The sequence below is a fragment of the Pithys albifrons genome, chromosome 17, assembly GCF_047495875.1.
Source record: "Pithys albifrons albifrons isolate INPA30051 chromosome 17, PitAlb_v1, whole genome shotgun sequence".
NCBI lineage: Eukaryota > Metazoa > Chordata > Aves > Passeriformes > Thamnophilidae > Pithys > Pithys albifrons.
Genome location: NC_092474.1, coordinates 13,642,212 through 13,660,699, shown reverse-complemented (window position 1 = coordinate 13,660,699; position 18,488 = coordinate 13,642,212). Strand labels below are relative to the sequence as shown.

The following is an 18,488-nucleotide window of genomic DNA, read 5'->3' as shown; positions in this document are numbered from 1 at the left end:
GCACGTTGATTAACCACAGCTGGGCTCCTGTGCCAGGGCAGGTCCCCACTGTGCCATGTCCCCACGGTATCCGTGTCCCTGTGACACCCACCTGTGCCCCAGGACACGGGAAGGGATGTTCCCAGGACCTGGCACATCTCCCCTCCCAAATCCTGCTGCCTGATTCCCTGGCTGGGGGTGTCCTAGCAGCCCCCAGCCCGCTGGGACACGAGGGTCACAGTGTCCCCTGGGACAGGTGGCAGCTCCGGAGGAGGGGACAGTGGCACGGGGAGGCTGCCAAGGCCCCTGCTCGGCACCTTCGGAGGTGCCGCGGTGGGAGGGAAGGAACTGGGGGCGGGAGAGGCGCTGTCCCCAGCTTTGAAAGAGAAAAAGGGGCCAGTCGGCACCTCCCGGGATCTCATGGAAACCAGGGATGCTCCAGGGCCGTGGAGAAACTGAGGCACAACCAGGCAGGCTCCAAACGTGTTTCCTATGTTGGCGCTGCCACAAGAACCCCCACAATCTTGGATAGGGGTTCCTGCTGCTCCAACCGAGTCCTTCCCTAACGCTCCCTGCCTCCCGCAGCCGCCGCGGACTCTGCTCAGCCTCATCCCATTCATCTGCCGGGAATTTTCGGGCAGCTCCTACCTCCCTGCGCTGCTCCTTCCCGGAGCGGCGGCCGGGACCCCCCTCCGGGGCTCCCCAAATCCCACCGCTCCTCTGGCAGCGCTGCCGCTGCAGCCGCCGCTGGATTTAACCAGCTGGGGTCCCCTTTAAGCCATTTTTCAGTTGGGAGAAATTTCCCTCTCCGGCAGTGGGAAAACCACCCCGACCGCGCTCCGGAGAGGGGGATTTCAGGGATGAGCAATTCCCGGTGCTGGGGGGGGACCCAAGGCAGGGTCCTTCATGGCTCGGGGGTGGATTTTTCCAACTCTGCTGAAATTCCATCCTCCCCCGGAGCTCGGGATGGCGTCGGGGCACACGGACCTGCGCCCCGCGGGGAGTCTCCGGTGTCTGCTACGACTCCCAGCACGTGAGGGGGGAATGCTGATAGTAACAAGTGGCTTTGGGGGAGAAACAAACCCAAAAAGGCAAAGCCTGATTAAAAATCTCCTCCTTCTTTTAAATTTGCTCCTCGATGTTAACGAAGTTCCCTCCCAATTAATTCTCTGGAGGCCCCGGGGTGGAAACTCATTAATTTCTCACCACCCAAATCCCAGCAGGAATAAACCGGCCAATTTCTGGGCTTTTCCCCTCAAATTCCCCCCCCGAGCTGCTGGTGCAGGACCTGTAGGACCACCCTTCCCTAGGGATGAGGGGCAGCAGGTCATCCCAGCTCCTGCTCCCTGGGGATGGAGAGGCAGCAGGCGGCACAGGGAGGGGAAATGAGAATTAAATGGCTTAATTGCATTTGAATCCTTGATTAGGTTTTTGTTCATTAGGGATCACCGTCGGAGTGCTCTCCGTGCTTTCCCGGAGCCCAGCTCGGCCACACCGCCCTCTTCCTCCTGGGATGAGGGCTGGGACAATCCCAGCTGGCTCCCACTGCTCTGCCCCACAGCCCGAATTCCCTCCCTGACTTTGGGGGGAGAATCCCAAACCTCAGTCCTGCCATGATGGGATGGAGGCAGCAGCATCCCCAAATCCCAGGGATTTCAGCCTAAAATCCCAGCCACAGCTGGGGGATTGCACCTTTCCTGCTGCTGGACTGTTGGGAATGTTCCTCTTCATAATTCCTCCATTATTTGTGCATCTTGTTCACAGTTTCCCCTTTATCCCACCCGGGGCTCAGACCAGCCCTGCCAGCAGGTCAGTGCCACCTCCCCTGCTGTCCCTTCGTCCTTTTGGTGACAGTGGCACCTTCCCAACACTCCCGGGTGCTTCCCCTAATTAGCTGATCCCACTGACGAGGTGGGGGAAGCACGACCCAGGCCTGGCATGTTGTGTCCTGTCTGCAGCTCTGGGAGGATCTCGCTCCGGGGTCACATTCCGACATCAATGTCCTCATTTTTTTCAGGAATTTTGCGGGAATGGAAAGGAAAAGGACTGAAGTGATGCTGGAACAGGGATGGGGATTTAATTAATCTGCTCCTCATTTATTTCTGAGGAGCCCTTTTGGCTCCTCATCCCCCTTTGTCCAGTGGAGATTCCTGGTCCCTCTCCAGTCCTGAGGGGTGAGGACTGGGATGGGGTTGGGGATGGGACTGGGATGAGGTGGGAAGGGATGAGGATGGGGATGAGGACTGGGATGAGGTGGGAAGGGATGAGGATGGGGATGAGGATTGGGATGAGGTGGGAAGGGATGAGGATGGGGATGAGGATTGGGATGAGGATGAGGATTGGGATGAGGTGGGATGGGATGAGGTGGGTTTGGGATGACAATGAGGATTGGAATGGGGATGGCATAGGGATAGAGATGGGATGAGAATGGGGAAAAGGTTGGAAATGGGATGAGAATGGGGATGAGAATAGGGATAAGGTTCCCTCCCAGGGATGGGAATAGGAAGGGAGTGGGATAGGGTGTGAAGGCATGTGGATGGAGATAGGATGGGGATCGAATGGAGATGGATTTGGAGATGGGATGGGGATGGCTCAACGCCCTGGGAAATCTGACAGGGATGGGGAAACCTGTCAGAGCTGAGGATGGTGCAAACCTCTGCTGGGTACCCTCAAATAACACTCCAGGGCAGTGTCGGGATGCTGGAATGGGGGTGGGCAGCACCAATGTCCTCCAGACCCTCCCTTGGCCCCTCCGGGCACCGGGAGGGGCCGAGAGCGGCCCGGGGTGTCATTTTAAAGTCACCGCTGGCGCCGAGCCCTGCGGGCGCCCGAGCCATCAATCTCGCGGGGCCGCGGCTGTCAGCAGGGTATTTAGTGCAATGTTTCCTAAATGAACGCTTGATGGGAGAAGAGGGATGGCTGCAACGTTCCGAGCCACAAGGTTATCCCAGCGGCCGGCCGGCTGCCAGCTCCCAGTGCCCGCTGGAAACCCGGGAAGGGCAGCGGAGATAACCCCGGGAAGGGTTCGGGAGCCGCATCCCAGCGTGGCCGCGACTGTTCCAACCCTGGGATGCATTTCCGAGCAAATCCCACTCGTGATGGGGGATTGCCGGGCAAAGCTTCGGGCAGGATGGGAGGGAAGGGAGAACGGGAAAGGCTCGGAGGGCTCAGTTTAATTTGGGTTCTGAAGGAGTGGGGGAAATCCCCCCTCCGTGGGAGGAGGCAGGAATTCTGCTTAGGAGGGATTTTTCTTTATGAAAAATGGGAGAAATTGAGCTGAGCCTCTTTCTAACATCCCTCCAGGTGGACGTGGCCCGGGATGAGGAGGGGAGAGGTGTCACTGCCAGGAGAGACAATTCCCAGAGACCTCAGGCAAGGACTTTTGCAAACTTATTAACAGAATAAAGCCAGACTCATGGACTGCACAGCCTGCCCAGGAAGGAGCGCCAGAGCACAGGGAGGGATCTGGCTTTTCCTAAGGAAAGGCGGAGGCTCCTGCAAGGAGTTTTGCCTCCAGGACACAGCTGTGCCAGGCCAGGTTCTGCTCCCACCCTGCTCCTGGTGCACAGTGACAAGTGGTGACATCAGCTCCATCTTTCCAGGGTGCTGTGACCTGTTGCCGTGGAATGCCCTTGTGATGCCAGGATCTGGTGGTACCCAGTGTCATGGTGCCAAGATCTGGTGGTGCCCCGAGCCAGGAATGCTGGATCCAAAGGTACCTGGGGCCAGGATGCTCAGACCAGGTGACATCAGGCTGGCAGCAGACACATCTCAGCAGGGCTGTGACAATGCCCTGTGTTTCCTTGGCTGAGCAGAAGGTGATGAGAGTGGGACTCCAGCATTCCTGCCCCAGATCCTGTCCCAGGGCAGTGGTGGCAGCAGTGCTGCACCCCAGTCTGTGGTTCTGCAACCATCCCATGGTCCTGCACCCCAGTCTGTGGTTCTGCAACCATCCCATGGTCCTGCACCCCATCCCATGGTCCTGCACCCCATACCATGGTTCTGCACCCCAGTCTGTGGTTCTGCACCCCAGTCTGTGGTTCTGCACCCCATCCTATGGTCCTGCACCCCATCCCATGGTCCTGCACCCCATCCCATGGTTCTGCACCCCAGTCTGTGGTCCTGCAACCATCCCATGGTCCTGCACCCCAGTCTGTGGTTCTGCAACCATCCCATGGTCCTGCACCCCATCCCATGGTCCTGCACCCCAGTCTGTGGTTCTGCAACCATCCCATGGTCCTGCACCCCATCCCATGGTCCTGCACCCCCCTGCATGGTCCTGCACCCCGTCCCATGGTCCTGCACGTGATCCCATGGTCCTGCATCCATCTGTGGTTCTGCACCCCATCCCATGGTCCTGCACCCCATCCCATGGTCCTGCACCCCAGTCTGTGGTTCTGCACCCCATCCCATGGTCCTGCACCCCACTGTGTGGTCCTGCACCCCATCCCTTGATGCCACACCAAACCACAGCATCCCATCCCCCTTCATGAGATCCTGCACCCCATCACAAGGTCCTGCAGTCCATTGCATGGTCCTGCACCTCACCAAGCTCCCACACCCCACCAGGATTGCACACCCCACCAGGACCTTACACCCCACTGTGTGATCCCACACCCCATCACACCTCACCCAACACCCCCCACTTGGCTCCAGCAATTTGCCCTTTGCTCCACATGCCTTTGATTCCACAGCATCCACATATTATCCCTCCCCTGTGGTCCCACCTAGGGCTCCAAAGCTCTGGTCTCCCTGGGCAGTAACTCCCTAATTAACCAAGAAAGACACACAGGGTTTGCCAGGTTTCTGCAGGAAGTGGGGTGTCCCTGGGGCCAGCCCTTCTTGCTTTTCAATCTATTTTCTTCCCCCTTTTCCTGCCTGGAAGACAAAGGTGCAGGGATGCAGCTGGCAGAGCTGTGCCAGCCATCAGCCTGTGCCAGCAGGGATGGGTGAGGATGGATGGGATGGATGGGATGGATGGGATGGATGGGATGAATGGGGATGGATGGGATGGATGGGATGGATGGGGATGTATGGGATGGATGGGTTTGGATGGGATGGGTGGGGATGGATGGGGATGGATGGGATGGATGGGGATGGATGGGGATGGATGGGATGGATGGGGATGGATGGGGGTAGATGGGATGGATGGGGATGGATGGGATGGATGGGGATGGATGAGCATGGGTGGGGATGGATGAGCATGGATGGGATGGATGGGATGGATGGGGATGGATGGGATGGATGGGGATGTATGGGATGGATGGGTTTGGATGGGATGGGTGGGGATGGATGGGATGGATGGGAGGGATGGGAATGGATGGGTGGATGGGTTTGGTGGGGACAGGGCCACACTGGCAGCTGTCAGCCGAGGAAGGATCCACGTCCTCACGTCCTGAGGGCACCATTGGAAAAAAGCAGGATCCAGCTGGCTCTGATCCCTGGAGCAGCATTTTACTCACTTCCTGAGACCCCAAACTGCAGGAGCCACCCCCACAATGGGTGCCCTGAGCACCCCAGGGAGCCTGAGGGCACGGATGGGGTGTCCCATGGGCTGCTTCCCAAATTCCCATGGCATTGCTGGTGGGCAGAGGGTGACCCTGCAGAGCCACCCTGGTGTTCCCGGCTCCCACCTGTGCCAGGTGCCACCATGCCATGATGTGCCCTCGTGCAAACCAGTGCTGGAGCCCCCCAGCCTCACCCAGGGCTTTCCCAGTGACCCCCTCTTTTCCTTAACCCCCCATCTGACTTCCCGAGGTACCCAGGGCTGGGGCAGCCCCCCAAGGTGCAGGGGGGCAGCAGGGGCTGTGGAGCAGCAGCCCAGGGGTGGGAGGACACCAGTGGTCAGCAGCCCAGGGGTGGGAGGACACCAGTGGTCAGCAGCTGCAGCAGGACAGTCATGGCAGTGCCATCCCTGCCCGTTCCCCCATCCATCCCCTCTGTCTCTTCCAAGCCCTTTTCCCACAGGAGTTGCCAACCAAACCCATGCACATTTAGGGGCAGGGGGAGGGGCTCTGACCCAACGCCTTGACCCCCCTCTGGGGCTCTGGGACCTGGCCTGGCCACTCACAGGTGTGTCCCCTGTGTCCTGCTGACAGCAGTGACCCCTCTCCACAGGCAACGATTCATCCCCAGCTCTCGATGTTTTATTCTATTTTTGAGAGCATTTAGTGGTTTGAAAGTGAAATAACAGGAGTGGAGGAGGCTTTGGGGACCCAAAACCAGAGAAGTGCTGCCAAAGTGCTCGGTTGCTGCCCAGATTCCCAGTTTCCTTCCCCAGGAACCTGCAGCAGAAGGAAGGTACTGGGAGAGGCACATGGGGGAAAGGCCACTTGGTGGTTTTTTCTCCTCGGGCAAAGTCGGCTCCTCCCAACCCACACCCGCTGCCACAGCGCCCCGAGAGCTCCTCTGGCAAAAAGGGGAAAAGCCAGGATGAAACTTCCTTTGGAAGTGGAGAAACGGCCCGGGATGTGAGGGAGGGCAGGCGGTGGGCACTGGGGGGCAAGTGTGAGTGGCAACACTGTGAGTGTGCAAGGCTGTGAGCAGGAGGGGCTGCAGGTGTGCAAGGCTGTGGCTACACAATCCAGTGCACACTCAAGGCTGCAAGTGCACAGTTCCTTGAGGGTGCAATGCCACAGGTGTGGGGCTGTGAGTGTGCAGGGCTCTGAGTGTGCAAGGCCACAGGTGCAAGGTCCTGTGAGTGTGCAAGGCTGTACACACAGTCCTGTATATACTCAAGGCTGCAAGTGTGCAATGTTGTGAGTGTGCAATGCCATGAGTGTGCAATGCCATGACTGCAAGGCTGAATGGGCCACGCTGGAAGTGTGCAATGCCATGACTGTGCAATGTCATGAGTGTGCAATGCCACGAGTGTGCTGTGCTGTGAGTGTGCAGAGCCCCTGGAGCAGCAGGGACCCCTGAGACTGAGGGCAGGAGGAGCCACCCATGCTGGACCCATTCCCAGCTGCACCCGGTGCATCCTCCCCTGCATCCATCCCTGTACATCCATCCCTGCATCCATCCCTGCACATCCATCCCTGCACATCCACCCCCTGCACATCCATCCCCTGCACATCCATCCCTGCACATCCATCCCCTGCACATCCATCCCTGCACATCCATCCCTGCATCCATCCCTGCACACCCATCCCTGCACATCCATCCCTGCACATCCATCCCTGCATCCATCCCTGCACATCCATCCCTGCACATCCATCCCTGCACACCCATCCCTGCACATCCATCCCTGCACATCCATCCCTGTACATCCATCCCTGTACATCCATCCCTGCACATCCATCCCTGCACACCCATCCCTGCACATCCATCCCTGCACACCCACCCCTGCACATCCATCCCTGCACATCCATCCCCTGCACATCCATCCCTGCACATCCATCCCTGCACACCCATCCCTGCACATCCATCCCTGCACACCCACCCCTGCACATCCATCCCTGCACATCCACCCCCTGCACATCCACCCCCTGCACATCCATCCCTGCACATCCATCCCCTGCACATCCATCCCTGCAGATCCACCCCCTGCACATCCATCCCCTGCACACCCATCCCTGCACATCCATCCCTGCATCCATCCCTGCACATCCATCCCTGCACATCCATCCCTGCACATCCATCCCTGCATCCATCCCTGCACATCCATCCCTGCACATCCATCCCTGCACATCCATCCTTGTACATCCATCCCTGCACATCCATCCCCTGCACACCCATCCCTGCACATCCATCCCTGCACATCCATCCCTGCACTGCCATCCCTGCCCATCCATCCCCTGCACATCCATCCTTGTACATCCATCCCCTGCACATCATCCACAGTCCGTCCATCCCTTCCCTGCACAACCATTCCCTGTATGTTCCCAGGGCATCTCCCTGTCCTGGGATCCTGACCTGGGCTGGGAAAAGCCTTGTGGCTCATTTTGGGATGCAGGCAGGGCAGGCAGCACCAGATGCACTCCTGTCACCAGTGGCCATGTGGGAATTCATGTCTCACCCTCCCATGTCCCTTGCCCACTGCCTTCAGCCACCTCAAAATCCCACGGGTATCCCACCACCATCCCTATGCCAAAAAACCCATCCCACCTCCTTCAGCCCCCCTTAAAACAGAAAGGGAATAAAATCCCAGCCCACCCGTGACGCTGGGGATGAGCCCTGGTCAGAAGCTCCAGAGAATCTCCCGGGATTTTGCTGCCAGAGAGCGAATAAAAAATGCATCCCCCGCGGATCCCAGAGGGACCAGGGGGCCGGGAACAGCCCGCGGGGTCGAGTCTTGCTGGGCTCGGAGTGTTGGGCAGGGCTGGTGTCATCCGTGATTAATTATGAAACAGGTCAACGCAGTTTATCCTTATTTATTCCAGGCAGGACTGGATCAGGAAGCATCAGCAGAGCCCCAGGAATGGCAGAGGGCTCAGCCCCACTCGGACTCCCCAAATCTCCTTTCCCTCAAGGAAAGATGCAAAGGAGTGACAGGGGACAGCGGGACGCCCGCAGCGATGGGGAGGGAGGAGCCACCCCGATCCCGTGGGAGCTGCCGGAGGGACCCCAGCCGTGCTTCCCATTAATGTCCCCACAAGAGCTCGGAGAGCTTTTTCCCGGAGTAAAAAAGAGCAAAGAAGCCCCAGCTCTCCTCCCAGTGCTTTGAATTTTTATGAAAACAGGAGGAAACAGTTATTCCTTCGGAATACAACAGTCCAGGGAATGGGAAAACTGCCTTGCCGGGCCACAGACAGCCGAACTGCAGCCACGTGCAAGGAATCGATCCCAGGTTTTAAATAAAAAGGGGCTGGGAAGGGATTTACGCCACGCCAAGCCCCGGGCTGAGCCTCCGGTGGGGCTGCGGGTCAGGTGAAGTTGCGGAGGGAGGAATTGGGGATCCTGGGGGGATGTGGGGGATCCCCGGGGCAGCACCGGCTCTGCTGGAGGGAGGGATCCCCCCGGGCAGGATTTGGGACGGAGACAGGAAGGGAAGGTCAGGGTATCCCTGTCCCCCCGCCGGGGGTCAGAGCGAAGGCACCCGCTGTGGGACAGGCAGGAGCGGCAGCCCCGGGCTCAGCCCGGGATAGCGGCATTCCCGGGACGGCTCGGAGGGGCTGGATCAGGCACCAGGCAGAGCCCAGCCCGGAGCTCCCCAGACTGAAGCTGTCCAGGTTCGTCACAGTTTGCAGGAAAAATAAGGTTTCATTTGGTTGGCACTAGCTGTTCTCTCGCTCCGTATTCCTGGCAGGGAGGAGGAGGAGGAGGAGGAGGAGGAAGAGGAGGAGACCTTCCTCCCACCTGTCTCCCCAGGGAAGCAGCCGCCCGGATCCCCACAGGCTCAGGTCCTGCCATCCCGCTCCTGCCCGCGGGCCTCCCACCTCGGCAGCGCCGGGAGAGCCGGCCCTGATTTACAGCACTCCACTGGAACATGCTCTGGGTCCTAATGGAGCTCCTGGCACCGCGGCACGGCCTCCAGGCTGGCACAGGGGGCTCCAGGGTGCCACACAGGGCTTTGGAATAGGCACAGGGGGCTCCAGGCTGGCACAGGGAGCTCCAGGTTGGCAAAGGGGGCTCCAGGGCTGACACAGAGGGCTCCAGGGCTGGCACAGGGGACCCCAGAGCTGGCACAGGGGACTCCGGGCTGGCACAGGGGGCTCTGGGCTGGCACAAGGGGCTCCAGGCCAGCACAGGGGGCTCCAGAGTGCCACACAGGGCTTTGGAATAGGCACAGCGGGCTCCAGGCTGGCACATGGGACCCCAGAGCTGGCACAAGGGGCTCCAGGGCTGGCACACAGCACTCCAAGGCCAGCACATGGAGCTGTGGGCTGGCACAAGGGGCTCTGGAGCAGGCACGGGGGGCTCCAGGCTTAAAGATGGAGTCCCAGGGCCAGCAGGAGAAGGCAATCCAGAGGGAAGTCATCCCTGCCAGGGAAACCCCTGGGTACACTCCTCTGTTGGCTGCCAGGCTGGAGGGCACAACCACAGCCCTGACCCCCACACCAGGGAAAAGCCTGGAGGGCTGAGCCCAAGGAGCTATGCTAGAACAGTAAGAAAAAAGCTGGAAAACCCTGGAAAAGAGCGTGTCAGGGAGGAGGATGAACGGACACTAAGCTAGAGAACATGACACAGTCCATGGGCAGCCCCGGGTCTGTCAGTGGTGCCTGGGGTGGTTCCCGGGGTGGTGCCCGAGGGGGTTCCCAGGGTGGTGCCCGAGGGGGTTCCCAGGGTGGTGCCCAGGGTGGTGCCCAGCTGCCCGGCCCCGCCAGGACCCCCTGCCCGGGACAGGCTCTGTTGGGCCCGGAGCCCTCGGGAAGCAGCAGCGGTGCGGAGCGGCCGGATGCCTCCTAGAGCTCCTCGAAGAAGGCCACGCGGGACTTGGTGCTCTGCAGGGTGAGCTGGAAGAGAGCAGAGGGGGGTGAGGGGAGACCCCAACGCCCCGAGGGGCACCTGCCCCAGCTTCACCCCCGGGAGGGAGCAGGCTGGGCAGGACGGAGCTGCGGTGTCCCTCTGGAAGCACCGGGAAGGCTGGACAGGGAGCCGCGGGAGCTGGGGGGTCGTGCAGCCCCCACCACAGCAAGCACAGCCCGAGGGCAAAGCAGGGGCAGGGTCGGGGGCACAAACTGAACCAAGGTCATTAGCGAGGCTGAGGCTGCCAGGATGGGGGATACACAGGAGTCTGGATCAAAGGAGCCAGTCCTGGGCTCCTGATGGAGCACACAGGGATCTTGGGAAGCTGGTGGAGAAACATCCAGGAGCTGAGGGAGAACCATGCTCGTCTGTGAACCCCACATGTCACCAAACAAGGACCATCCTCTGCCCCTGCTCACGTCCCACCACGTGTGCCCCGTGTGGTCTGGGCAGACACACCAGCACCCTGCAGCTGACTCCTTCCCAGCCTGGCACCTCCTCCCTGTCCCAGTCCCGCTGGAGAGCCCTCGCTCACAGGATTGTCCCTGCAGCCAAGGCCCTGCAGGACCTGGAAACACTTGGAAAGTTTTCCCCAGCTATGGCAAGGCGATCCCAAAAATAACACCCCCCGGAGGAGCCATGAGCCCATTTGCAAACGGGCCAAAGGAGATGAAAGAGGAAGAAATCCCAGGATTTACAGACAACCACCCAACGGAGTGCTGCGGGGGAAGTGCCACCTCCCTGCCAGCTGCTGGATCACCAGGAGTTTGCCAGAGCAGCTTTAGCCAAGGCTTCCTTTCAGCTGGATTAAGCACGGTGCTTCCGCTGGGAATGCCGGTTTTGCTGAAACAGGAATCCTGGGATCACCTTACAGTGAGTTAAGCCCCTCCGTTGTTAAGCCCCTCAACGGAGCCGTCAAGCGCTTCCCCCCTCCCTGCTTCTCCCCCACGGCCTTTCCTCCGTAATTCCTTCACAGCTCTAATGCCACTCAGAAAAAAAATCTGTATTGCAGAGGAAATTTCTGCAGGGGCTTAAGAATCTTTGTTGGCAGCAGCTCCCAGGCCAGGGCTGGCTCTCCTCCTCCTCAGCAACCCTCAGCTGCTCCAGCGTCCCCTCCAGAGCTGGGACAGAGGTGGGACAGGAGCTCCGTGTGCCACGGGCAGTGTTTGGCCTCTCTGAGGCTGGAGATGGAAAAAAAAAGAGTGGAGAGCCCACCTGACAGGAAGCCCCATTCTTGGAAGTGTTCCAGGGCCTGAAGGGGCTCCAGGAGAGCTGGAGAGGGACTTGGGACAAGGGATGGAGGGACAGGACAAGGGGAATGGCTTCCCACTGCCAGAGGACAGGGATAGATGGGATATTGGGGAGAAATTCTTCCCTGTGACAGTGGTGAGGCCCTGGCACAGGTTGGGCAGAGAAGCTGTGGCTGCCCCATCCCTGGGAGTGTCCAAGGCCAGGCTGGACAGTGCTTGGAGCAACCTGGTCTGGAGGGAGGTGTCCCTGCCCATGGCAGGGGGTGGGACTGGATGGGCTTTAAAGTCCTTCTAACCCACTCCATGATTCTGTGATCCATCTCCTGCCATCCATCTCCTTCCCAAGGCCCTGCCACCAAATCCATCCCTTCAGCAGCCTGGCTGGGAAGCACAGTCCCCCACCCTCCCCCAGCCCATGGAGTTCACTCCTTTGGATCACAGTGAGAAGAGATGCCCCCCAGATCCCTCCCAGCAAACCCAGCTGGAGGAAAGAACAGAGCCAGCTCCAACTGCTTACAGAGCAGGGGAAGATGTTTCCCTCAGGCTTATATCAAGAAATCCGACTATTTCCAGCCAGCTCTGCCTGTAGCTACAGCTCTCCATTAACCCCCCACGTGCTTTTTAAGGTCCTGAGTCCGAAGCTGGCCCTGCCTCAGCTCCCAGCTTTGGGAAGCAGGTGGAGGCAAAGCTCCTGGACATCCAGCACAGGCACAAGGAGAAAGGAGAGGTCCAGCCCTGCTCCTTCACCCAGCACATTTCGCTGCATCATTCCAAGTCTCCCAGAGATACTCAATGGTACTTCACCTCTCCAGGGAAACTGAGGCACGGGAAGAATAGTCCAGATGTGGCATAGGGGGAGTGGGAGCAAAGATGGGTCTTGATGAGAAGGAAAGGTGTGAGCACAGACTTCCCAAGAGGGCTGTGCCCTGTGGATTGCTGGATCCCAGCAGTGGCCACATTTTGCCATCGGAAAGGCAAAGACCACAGGGATTTATCCCTGTGAGGGTGGGCAGGCCCTGGCACAGGTTGGGCAGAGCAGCTGTGGCTGCCCCATCCCTGGGAGTATCCAAGGCCAGGTGGGACAGGGCTTGGAGCACCCTGGGACAGTGGGAGGTGTCCCTGCCCATTGCAGGGTGTGGGACTGGATGAGCTTTGAGGTCCATTCCAATGGGGATCAGGATCAGCCCAGCAGGTCCAGGGAGCTGCCTCCTCATATCCGATTGCAGCCAGGCACTGGGATCAAGAGAGGGAATCAGGACCTCTCCTGACTGCACTCGAACCCTCCACCAGAGAAGCACCACTGTGCCTGGAGGGAAAACTCCCCCTCTCCTTTTTCCTTCCTTTTACTGTTGTTTTCCTGGCCGTGGAGCAGAGGCAGGACTCTCCTTGCTCCCATCCAAGCACGGCACAACCAGCCCTAAGGGATGGCTGGGGGAAGCTGGGAAGAGCCAAGGGGAGCTCCTGGGGCAGCCTGACTCATCCCAGCCGGCTCCGCCGGTGGGCGAGGGGAGCTCTGCAGGGAAATCCCACTCCATCACACAGGGAACAGCCAGTTTGCCTCCTTTTTTTTTTAGGACATGAAAGGAAGTAGGAGAGCATCACCCTGAGCCAGCCACCCCACAATCCATGGGGGGAAAGGCCTCCAGCACCTCCAAAAACATTCCACAGCCTCTGGCCAGGCAAGGAGAAATAAATATCCCTCCCCGTAGCGTAACGCTGTGCAGGGTGATTAAGAGGGAGTTACATTCTCGTCAGTGCGGAGAAAAGGAAAAAAAAATTGATTTACAAGCAGTATTATGATAATCTCCTTCCTGCAGGAGGGAGGGTGGGCTCCCGATGCTCTACCAGAGCCATCAAGGAAAATTTAGAGGGAGAGAGGAGGCAGCGCAATTAAGCGGCCAGAGCTGAAATGAATCAAGATCTGAGGAAGGGAAGAGTCCCACCGCCTGCATTCCTGTGCTGGGGCTCCTCGGAGCCTGCTGTTTCCCAGGGCTGCTGGACTGATTGAATTAAGGAAAAACAAACAAACCAAAGCAACCCAATAAGTGCCTTGCAGGCACAGGCAGTTTGGAGCAGGTAACCCAATAACTGCAGGCACAGAACTTCTGGGGGCTGGGAAAACCCAATAGAGGGAACCCCCCGGGGCTCCCGGGAGCCCCCTGGAGCTGGGGCCTTCCCAAGGGACAGGAGAGGGGACTGCAAATCCATCCACCTGCCCCAAACCTCCCCAACAGATACAGGTTTAAAATGTCTCATTTCCCTGCTGTCTCCTGCTTTCTCCTGCAGCCTGGCAGGGCTGGAGGGGAGGGTGACCCGTGCCACCCTCACCCCGTGCTGGGATGTGGGATGCCTTCCTCCTCCTGGGAAGAAGATCTACATTCCCTGCTAAACCATCACCCAGTGCTGGTGATTTATTCCCCACTCGCTGCCCTGGTGCCTCTCTCCAGCCCTGCCCACTCCCCAGCCCCACTGGCCAGTTGGACCTTTCGATTCCCACTTTTACTTTTGAACCCAAAACCTACTCCACGATTCTTCCCATTTCCCCTCCCCACCCCCTTCCCCGTCCCCACCTCCCTGCTCCTCTCGCACTCCCACGCTGCCGTTTATTCTCTCCCGAGCACAACTGTCCCCCAGCCCCCGACGCTTTGATGAGCCCATTTGAAAGGAGAAGATGACGCTCCATGTGAAGGAAACGCTTTTCAAAGGCTGCCACAGAAATAGCTGATAGGCCTGACGTTTCCTACTTTCCTCTCGATCCTTGTAAACAAGGAAAGGAGGCTGCCGTGTCCCAGTTTAACTGCCTGGGAGTTTCACTTCCCAGCTCCGAGGAGAACCCAAAGGAAAATGGACTTTAAAGGAATGTGGCCTCTCACATATGGGGGTGTGTGGGCAAGACCCTCGTGGGATGAGCCTCCATCTCCTCCTGCCCTTGGAAAACGTGTTCCCAGAGCTGCTCTGCACAGCTCTCACCTGCATCCCAGAGAGGTGCCAGGCAGCGTGAGAAGCTGGTATCCTCACTCATCTTTTCCAGCCTCACAGCTCCCAAGGGAATGGGAAACACCGGTGCTGCTCCTGGGAAGTCCCTTGCTGGTGGTGTGTCTGCTCTGCAGCACACAGCCTTCCCTTTCCAGGTGGGATTGGATTATACAGCTCTGCTGGAGACTAAAGAGCACCTCATCCCTGTCCCAGGATCCACAGGGAGGGATGGACCCACTTGCAGGCAGCTCAGCCCGCTCTGTCCCACCCAGGCTCCCTCCTTCTGTCCTTCCCAGGGCATTCCTTGTGCTGGTGGTCCCTTCCCTCTGCAGGACGAAGCTCCAGGGGCACAACAACCTCCTTCTCCCCACCAAACCACTGGAGCAAAACAGACTCACTTCACAGAGGGGAATCTGCAGTTCCAGAGGCAGAGAGGTGAGGAAGGGAGTCCCCAGGACATGACAGAGAGCCCCCAGAACTGTGGGGTCCTCAGGGACAGGTTTCAGTGATCCTTAGCACACTGCTCCCAGGTGCAGCTGGAAAACAGGGAGAGGGAAGGTGTCTGCCCCAGCAGCACCTCCCCAAACCCTTCTGCCTGTCCAGATGATGAAGGAGCCTCGTGACATTTGGGGGTGGCACATCCTGTCTGTGTGATGAGACTCAGCCAGCAGTGCCATCACTAACTCCCCAGTGTCCTTACAAGGACAGAGCACATCCTGAAGGTTGGAGGAGGGAAGGCAATCCTTTGGCTCTGCCTTGCTTGCCCCTCTGTGATTCCAGCTGGGAGCTGCTCATCCCCTAAATCCAAAGATGATGCTGTGCCTGTAGGAATGTGACAGAACATGACTGTTCATGGCACCGTGATGGAGAAACCCCAGACTGGGCTACTGGAGGTAAGTCAGCAGATTTGGAGTAACTCATCCAACACCAAGTGCCTCAATGACATAAATAGATCCTGCATCTATGGAATCATAGACTCCTGGGTTGGAAAGGCCCGTTAAAGCTCATCTTTTTCCACCCCTGCCATGGGCAGGGACACCTCCCACCAGCCCAGGTTTCTCCAAGCCCTGTCCAACCTGGCCTTGGACACTCCCAGGGATGGGGCAGCCACAGCTTCTCTGCCCAACCTGTGCCAGGGCCTGCCCACCCTCACAGCCAGGAATTCCTTCCCCATATCCCATCTATCCCTGCCCTCTGGCAGTGGGAAGCCATTCCCCTTGTCCTGTCCCTCCATCCCTTGTCCCCAGTCCCTCTCCAGCTCTCCTGGAGCCCCTTCAGGCCCTGGAAGGGGTTCTCAGGTGTCCCTGGAGCCTTCTCTTCTCCAGGTGACCCCCCCAGCTCTCCCAGCCTGGCTCCAGAGCAGAGGGGCTCCAGCCCTGGAGCAGCTCCGTGATGACCATCACTCAGGCTGAGGGCACGGCAAAGATCAGAGCAGGAGAGGAGCCAGCAGGATCCCCATGGTCCCCAAAGTGCTGCCCAGGAGGGAGCTCCAGTCCTGGAGTTGCTGTGCCTGGGAAGTGCTGGGAGCCACGTGAGGGCCCCAGGAAAGGCCAAGCCTGGCTGTGGAGGGACCAGAGGCTCAACGACAAAGCCGCTTGTCTGGGAACAGACGTGGAGATTTGCTCCTTGCCTGGATACTTCAAAGGGCTTAAATCCCAGTAAATAAGCATGACTGTGCAAGAAGAAAGCAACTGGAATCAAAGACCTGATTGTATTCTAGCAGCCCGTCCTGGGAGCTTTCCTACAGCAGAGGATACAAGGAAGAAGTGGGTTTTTCACCTTCTGCCACAGCCTAAGTGACAAACCCTCCTGAATCCGAGCCAGCCCGAGCCACAGCTCCAGCCCACGGCAGGGAGCACTGGAGAAGGGAGAGCAGCTTCCAGATGAGGTGCTTGTGCTGTGCCCACAGAGCTCATAAAAAGGGATTAGCATGTTAACCACGTAATTAAACATGAAAAACTTTGCAGGCATCTTCAAAGGCAGGCAACAAACCCCAGAGGTCACACTGCAGGCTCACTGTGCAGCTGCTTTAATTATGGGAGCTCCTCCCAGGCACTGGATTGCTCCCAGCTGCTGGAATAGACTTTCCACAAACTGCCAGGGCTTCATTTCACCTCCTCCTGCCAGACTCACACCAAATCCACCTGTCATGGAGTTCCTACAGCCGGACAGGACAGGGCAGGGGGTTTCATCCATGGCCAGTCTGCCCTGAGATATCCAATGCCTCCTCAGAGGTGGTGCAGATGTGCAGGATCACTCCTTGTTTTGGCCCCTATACCAGCAGCCTTGGGCACACCTGCATTGCCCCAGAGCTGGCACAAACCCCAAACTCAAGGGATTTACAGCCCCTCGAAGGGCTGGTCCAGGGAAGAACAGCACAGACCTGTTCTGGTCATTTCTGGGTAAAGTGTCCTCCTGTCTCTGCTCCCAAACTCCAGAGGTGCTGAGAATTTGCTCTGTCTTTTCCAAAAGCACCTCCCATCAGCTCTGCCACTTGTTGTGAGCTCCTCTATCCCAGCACCTGTGATGCCTTTTCTCTTAGAGCCACCAACCTCAAACCTGGCCTTGGACACTCCCAGGGATGGGGCAGCCACAGCTTCTCTGCCCAACCTGTGCCAGGGCCTCTCCACCCGCACAGAGAAGGATTCCTTCCCCATATCCCATCTATCCCTGCCCTCTGGCAGTGGGAAGCCATTCCCCCTTGTCCAGAGTCAGGGTGTGCCAGAACTGTGCTCAAGGGAAGAGCAGAAAAGCTTCCCCAAACTCATCCTCCTGAAGGAGGGAGTGGATGGTCTGCAGACACAGAGCCTGTGGATTGAGGGCAAATCCTTGGAGGAAAGCAGGCTCCAGGAAGAGGAGACATGGCACCAATGGAGCACGAGTCCCCAGGCCAGAGGAGGCGGGGGACAGGCAGAAGGACACACGTGTCCCCAGGTGTGGTTGGAAAGTCCCTTTAAAGTTCATCTTTTTCCATCCCCTGCCATGGGCAGGGAGACTTTCCACCAGCCCAGGCTGCTCCAAGCCCTGTCCAGCCTGGCCTTGGACACTCCCAGGGATGGGGCAGTCACAGCTTCTCTGCCCAACCTGTGCCAGGGCCTGCTCACTCTCACAGGGAAGAATTTCTCCCCAATATCCCATCTATCCCTGCCCTCTGGCAGTGGGAAGCCATTCCCCTTGTTCTGTCCCTCCATGCCTTGCCTCAAGTGCCTCTCCAGCTCTCCTGGAGCCCCTTCAGGCCCTGGAAGGGGCTCTCAGGTGTCCCTGGAGCCTCCTCTTCTCCAGGTGAGCCCCCCCAGCTCTCCCAGCCTGGCTCCAGAGCAGAGGGGCTCCAGCCCTGGAGCATCTCCATGACATCCATTACTCAGGCTGAGGGCACTGCAACCAGGTCCCAGGTGTGGTGGTGACCACCTTCAGCACAGCCCCCCTGAACCACTCCCAGGCACAGCCTGGCTCAAGAGCCACCTGCAGACACCAGTTGTCCTCAATCCTCTGCTTTGTCTTCCTGGGCTGCTTCTCCAAGAGGCAGAGCATCCACGTGCTGCTCCGCTCCGAGACGGAGCTGCGCATTTTTAGCCTGTTATGACAGTTTTGGCAGCAGAGTTGATGGGGTTTGGTTGGTTGTTTGGGTTTTTTTTTCTTTCTACATCCCGAATTTCTTTCTGCAGCAAACAAGGAGGAAGGTGCTGGTTTACTTCATTAAAGGAATCTTCAAAGGCTGCCCTGCACCTCCGATAGACTCTCAACCCCTGGCAGCAGCACAGAAACAGCCCTGTTGAATTATTGAAGTGGCTCTACCTGTGCTCCACCCCCCCACTGATGTTGCCAACTCAACTTCTGCCAAGAGAAGACACTTCCCAGCACAGAGGATGAGGTGGA

The 18,488-nt window shown here is 58.6% G+C and overlaps 1 protein-coding gene across 5 annotated transcripts in view; it reads right to left on the bottom strand.

Annotated features, from left to right (window-relative positions):
• Positions 1 to 8,336: 8,336 nt before the first annotated feature.
• NF2 (NF2, moesin-ezrin-radixin like (MERLIN) tumor suppressor) overlaps positions 8,337 to 18,488 on the bottom strand; it is a 56,026-nt gene continuing 45,874 nt past the window's right edge. For all 5 annotated transcript variants that reach the window (XM_071571801.1, XM_071571799.1, XM_071571802.1 and 2 more), the window contains one exon: positions 8,337 to 10,373. Coding sequence is in view for 3 of the 5 variants with exons in the window: in XM_071571799.1 (XP_071427900.1) it covers positions 10,323 to 10,373 (51 nt within the window). In the remaining 2 variants the exon portion in view is untranslated. The remainder of the gene's footprint in view (positions 10,374 to 18,488) is intronic.